Raw genomic sequence first — 6416 nt, 5'->3', positions numbered from 1 at the left:
ATATATATATATATATTAAAAAAAAATTGTAAAGAGGTTATCCCACTGGCTATAGGGTGAATGCACCAATTTGTAGTCGCTCTGGATAAGAGCGTCTGCTAAATGACGTAAATGTGCCCTTGAGCAAGGCACTTAACCCTAATTGCTCCTGTAAGTCGCTCTGGATAAGAGCGTCTGCTAAATGACTAAAATGTAAATGTAAATGTAATTAAGTCAAACTGTGAACAGAAAAGGGTGAAATGGGTAAATTGTCGTGGAAATTCACCACTAAGGACTCAAACTCAATGAATCTATTTTTATTATCACGGCTGGAGAGGTTCAAACTAAAATCAAGCTTGATAAAAACTCTGAAAACGGCATTCCCTCTCAGTCCTTATATACTGCCACACAAGTCATATAAGCATGATTTACATTATTCATTATCAACGTTGGTTCCTGCATGTGACTGACGAGGCGTCTTCTCTCAAAGCTGAGACCTTGAAACTGAGATAATCTTTTTGGATCCCAGAACAATGTTCTGGGTGTACTGCCAATTGGTCTGAGGAGGAGGTCACGGTCACCTGCACAAACCAAGATTGAGTGAGAGGAGATGCTGTGTACAATTCAATGCTATCTCTTCAGACAACAAAATGTTCCCTCACAGGTACACAAATAAAGCCAAGGGTAATTACAAATATCCCAATGTACACTCAAACCTAGCACGTCTGGTGCAATAACAAAGGCACTAAATAGATAATATAGGCACTGCACATGTTTACATGCGCACAGTATTCCGGATACTAGCTCATATCTCGCTTATGGTCTTATTCGGGATAAGCTGTTTACATGCACCTTTTGATATCCAGCTCCCTGTTTCCATGAATAAAAATAATATTCCTCATTTAAATTCATATGGGTTAAATGAAATAGTAACTGAAATATGGACACTGACTGTAGGCCTATAACTGCTCATGTAGCGTAATATAATATAAACTCCTGCAGAATTATCCATTGCTTGCAGTATAATTATACAAATGTAAATTTTGTCTTGGGAACAGGATGTGGAGAAATATTTATTTCAGCATCTCTTGAGAAAATGTGAATGCGCTGTTATGACACTTATGCAACCAGACAGTATTTCAAACACATTAAATACGCATCCAAGACGAAGTAAAGTCTTATCGGAAACATGTTTTATCGTTTTCTCAGATTTTCATTTCCTTAAAACCGGTCAAACTGATGACATTTGGACATTTTGCACAGGACCAATCTTTCCACTGTTTGGAGTTATTGCGTTTTCTCCCGGTCCCTAAACAAAACAGACAACTATAACTACGTTAACTACATTAATAATGCATTCATTCTATCGATTAAGACATTATTCTGGTGAGCACTACTTTATTTAGTCTTCTGGGGCAAAAAGGTATGACAGACCAGAAGCTGCATGTATCTAACTATAGTTCACAAACAAATGGCCTACCAAATCTCAGAAATTATAATATGGCCTACCAAATGTAAAAAATTATAAGCAGCAAAATAAATTATCATGGTGGATCGAAATGCGCAGGTAGACTACTTTTTGAAGTGATTTGTTTGACAAATCAGATGAAAACATCATCACACAACACCAATGATATGCGAAACTGAGCCTGTGCAGACCGTGAAAAACAGTAAACGGAATAGGATGTTTACATGCAACAGTATACCGTCTAAGATCAGCATATCCCAGGCATCTAATCCGGGTTTCTCATAACCGGGATACAAGCCTTTTCGGGTTATTGTAAACGAGATATGACGTTTATATATGCATTAACTCAAAAACAGAATACTTGAGTATCATTAATAATAACGGGATATTGGTGTGCATGTAAACGTGGTCAGTGTTAAAAAGAAGTAGGCCTATTTGGTAATAGTAACATTTAAAAAACACCAGTGCAAAACCATTTTTAAGCGTGCTTTCTAAAAGCATCATCATGATTAGGCATGCACATTTTTTATGAAAATGACTTACAAAAAAAAAATACATCAAATAAAACATTGACTGAGTGCTTAACCTAAATCAATGAATCAACTATCAATAAATACCAATTCAGTCAATCCACATGTCTATAAGAATAACAGCTCATCATCCTCCTCGAGCACCTACATCAGAACCACTTTGGCAACCATTTCACAGCCATTCCTCCTACTTTGGGAATTATTCCTGGAAGGAACAAGGTAGCTGCAGTCCCAACAGTATCCAGAGCTGTGCTCATAAATGAGGGGGTTTTCTGTTCCTCTTCTGCCTTCGCACCCTTAAGGGCATCTATCTCTCTTTGCATTTGGTGTGCTCTGTCATCAAACCCTTGCTGGAGAAGGTCATTCTGCTCCTGAAATTACAAGGTTTGTTTTTACACATCACAGACAGTGTCACTAAAACAAAACACATACACACAGTTAATCTTACCCCTACAGTTACTGTAGTTTTAAAAAGTGTACTTCTCAATGTTTGTGTTTTTTTATTCTTACCCTGAGTCTGGCCTGCAGAACTCTATCGTGCTCTGCTATGGCATTTCTACTGTCTCTCTTCATCCTCTCCATCAGCTGGTTCACATTCTCCTCATAGGTCCTCTGGTGGTCCGCTCTCAACTTCTCCTGGACTTCCAGCTGCTCTTCCATGGCGCGATTCTCCCGTTCAGATGCTTCCCTTTTCACTTTCTCTGCTGCAGAGAAAGATAGACAGAGTATGTGTGAGAGAGAGAGAGAGAGAGAGAGAGAGAGAGAGAGAGAGAGAGAGAGAGAGAGAGAGAGAGAGAGAGAGAGAGAGAGAGAGAGAAAGAGAGAAATAAATAAATAAATATCAAAGAGAGCGAGAGGTTAGCCTCCATTTGAGATGGAAAATTGTTTGTGTTATTCCATTCAGCCAGGAAGAACTATTGGATATCAGAGCGGCGGTAACTCACCAGCACTACCAGCATTACGACTTTCCCGAAGCGGATCCTTTGTTCGCACCCCCCAGGGCAATTGAACTGGTTCCAGAGGCCGACCCAAAACAACGCCGGAGGAGAGGTACTCGGAGCGGTCTTCTAGTCCGACTTAGGAGGCGTGCACACCACCCACCGATTCCAAGTATATTACTCGCTAATGTTCAGTCTCTGGATTATACATATGACGAGTTCAGGGCGAAGGTTTCTTTCCAGAGAGACAGGGATTGTAACATACTGTCACACCCTGGCTCTGGGACTCATTATGTTGAGCCAGGGTGTGTTCATTCTATGTGTTCTGTTTCTATGTTGGGTGTTCTAGTTCGTCATTTTCTATGTTTGACTGAGTGACTCCCAATCAGAGGCAACGAGTGTCAGCTGTTTGCTGGTTGTCTCTGATTGGGAGCCATATTTAAACTGTATGTTTTCCCTTTGTGGTTGTGGGTTTTTGTTCCTTGTCGGTCTTTGTCACCGTGGACTTCACGAGTCGTTTATTGTTTTGGTTTTTGTGCTTTAATATAATAAAGTATGATGTTCGCTCAACACGCTGCGCATTGGTCTACTTCGCTTCAAGACGATCGTGACAGAAAAACCCACCATAAAAGGACCAAGCAGCGTGTCCAGGAGCAGGCAGACTGGACATGGGAGGAAGCGCCAGGAAAGGAGATGGAGAGGCTGGCGATGGCCCAGGTGGGCAAATCGTGGTCCTGGGAGGACATGCTCGGGGGCAAGGGACCTTGGGGTAGGATTAAGTTCCTGCCACTCGCACCAAACCTACGGTGTGCGTCGCCAGCCCGGTCCGGCCTGTTCCTGCCACCCGCACCAAGCCTACGGTGTGCGTCGACAGCCCAGCCCGGCCTGTCCCTGCTCCACGCACCAAGCCTACGGTGTGCGTCGACAGCCCAGCCCGGCCTGTCCCTGCTCCACGCACTAAACCTACGGTGCGCGTCGCCAGCCCGGTCCGGCCTGTTCCTGCCACCCGCACCAAGTCTACGGTGCGCGTCGCCAGCCCGACCCGGCCTGTCCCTGCTCCACGCACCAAGCCTACAGTGTGCGTCGCCAGCCCGGTCCGGCCTGTCCCTGCTCCACGCACCAAGCCTACGGTGTGCGTCGACAGCCCAGCCCGGCCTGTTCCTGCCACCCGCACCAAGTCTACGGTGCGCGTCGCCAGCCCGACCCGGCCTGTTCCTGCCACTCGCACCAAACCTACGGTGAGCGTCGCCAGCCCGGTCCGGCCTGTTCCTGCCACTCGCACTAAGCCAGGGGTGCGAGAAGTCAGCCTGGTAAGGCCCGTTCCTCCTCCACGCACCAAGCCAGGGGTGCAAGTCGACAGACTGGACCAGGGGCACTATGGGGGGTGTATTGGAGGGTGGTGGTCAAGGCCGGAGCCAGAACCGCCGCCGAGAGGTATGCCCGCCCAGCCCTCCCCTGTTTTGTTTAGTTGGAGGCGCGGTGCAGTCCGCGCCTTTAGAGGGTACTGTCACACCCTGGCTCTGGGACTCATTATGTTGAGCCAGGGTGTGTTCATTCTATGTGTTCTGTTTCTATGTTGGGTGTTCTAGTTTGTCATTTTCTATGTTTGACTGAGTGACTCCCAATCAGAGGCAACGAGTGTCAGCTGTTTGCTGGTTGTCTCTGATTGGGAGCCATATTTAAACTGTATGTTTTCCCTTTGTGGTTGTGGGTTTTTGTTCCTTGTCGGTCTTTGTCACCGTGGACTTCACGAGTCGTTTATTGTTTTGGTTTTTGTGCTTTAATATAATAAAGTATGATGTTCGCTCAACACGCTGCGCATTGGTCTACTTCGCTTCAAGACGATCGTGACACATACACTGTTTCACGGAAACATGGCTCTTTCGGGATATACTCTCTTGTCACTTATTAACCATAATTTATTCACATTACTTTTATAAAATATTTGTTTTATTATTTCATTCCAAGTCATCATCTCATCTCTATAGAGCTGCTGCCTATGCTGTCTGACAAAATCACTATTTTAGTAGTTCTTCAAAGTAAATAAGGCATACTTATATGACTGCTGAATACCAACTATCAATCACTTAGATCATGTATTTTCAGGCTCACGCAGTTCACACGTTCTCTCTTCTCTCTGCGCTGCACAGACCGGAAAAGTTTAAGCGGGCGCGCAATGGATTATGGTCATTGTAGTGAATTACCACGTTTTCTGCGCTAAACTATGAAGAATATTGGCCTGTAGGAAACTACAACTCCCTACTACATCGCACAGTTCAGGCTTGATCTGATTTATCTCTACAAAAACAACACATCGAGCTCACAGAAAAAAAACGAAAGAAATGGAATTCAAATAATTGAACCGATGTCTTTCAATTAGTTGTTTAAAAACCTAAATATAACCGCCATTTTGGTTAATTGCTCAGCACTACTAACATAACACTGCACTGTATTTTAAACTGGTGTCTGACTCAAAGAATCAGAAAGGATTGATCCTTACTCTGATTGTGTGATTGTGGAAATTTCCTCTAACCAAATTAGAATGATAGATCTACATTTGTTTATAGGCCAGCTGCTGGCCTGCTGAAGGATACTGTAGTTTCTCCAGGGCGTTGTTGTCGATGGTTCCCAGGCTGTTGTACACCAGAGTACTGCTGAGCAGGACAGCCAGGGAAAAGATCCAGTTGTCATTCTTCTCATCACCCTGCAGACACAACAGAAGGAACACATTGGTATTCTGTTCAAACTAGAGTGAAATTAAGTCAGTGAGGAAAATCCAGCATTAAGTTTGTTACAATTCTAGAACAAGCCATTACTTTGCTGTGTGTTTTTAACTTGTTTTATGTTACAGCATGACGTTTGTTTAAACTCTACAATAAGCCTAAACTGTATGTTTCTAACCTGCTTTATGTACAGTGGGGAGAACAAGTATTTGATACACTGCCGATTTTGCAGGTTTCCCTACTTACAAAGCATGTAGAGGTCTGTAATTTTTATCATAGGTACACTTCAACTGTGAGAGACGGAATCTAAAACAAAAATCCAGAAAATCACATTGTATGATTTTTAAGTAATGAATTTGCATTTTATTGCATGACATAAGTATTTTATACATCAGAAAAGCAGAACTTAATATTTGGTACAGAAACCTTTGTTTGCAATTACAGAGATCATACGTTTCCTGTAGGTCTTGACCAGGTTTGCACACACTGCAGCAGGGATTTTGGCCCACTCCTCCATACAGACCTTCTACAGATCCTTCAGGTTTTGGGGCTGTCGCTGGGCGATACGGACTTTCAGCTCCCTCCAAAGATTTTATATTGGGTTCAGGTCTGGAGACTGGCTAGGCCACTCCAGTACCTTGAGATGCTTCTTACGGAGCCACTCCTTAGTTGCCCTGGCTGTGTGTTTCGGGTCGTTGTCATGCTAGAAGACCCAGCCACAACCCATCTTCAATGCTCTTACTGAGGGAAGGAGGTTGTTGGCCAAGATCTCGCGATA

At 43.8% G+C, this 6416-nt stretch overlaps 1 protein-coding gene across 1 annotated transcript; it reads right to left on the bottom strand.

The window, feature by feature from the left end:
• Nucleotides 1-2022: 2022 nt before the first annotated feature.
• LOC121572535 (guanylate-binding protein 4-like) lies at nucleotides 2023-2653 on the bottom strand. Its single transcript, XM_045219417.1, has 2 exons — nucleotides 2488-2653; nucleotides 2023-2348 (listed from the first exon to the last, which is right to left on the bottom strand). Exons 1-2 carry the CDS (start codon nucleotides 2635-2637, stop codon nucleotides 2127-2129), a joined length of 372 nt encoding a protein of 123 aa, XP_045075352.1. The 5' UTR covers nucleotides 2638-2653; the 3' UTR covers nucleotides 2023-2126.
• Nucleotides 2654-6416: the final 3763 nt, after the last annotated feature.

Source organism: Coregonus clupeaformis, unplaced genomic scaffold (genome assembly GCF_020615455.1).
Source record: "Coregonus clupeaformis isolate EN_2021a unplaced genomic scaffold, ASM2061545v1 scaf2369, whole genome shotgun sequence".
Lineage (NCBI taxonomy): Eukaryota > Metazoa > Chordata > Actinopteri > Salmoniformes > Salmonidae > Coregonus > Coregonus clupeaformis.
Note: the sequence above shows the minus strand (reverse complement) of the source record. Positions and strands in the feature narration are given on the sequence as shown.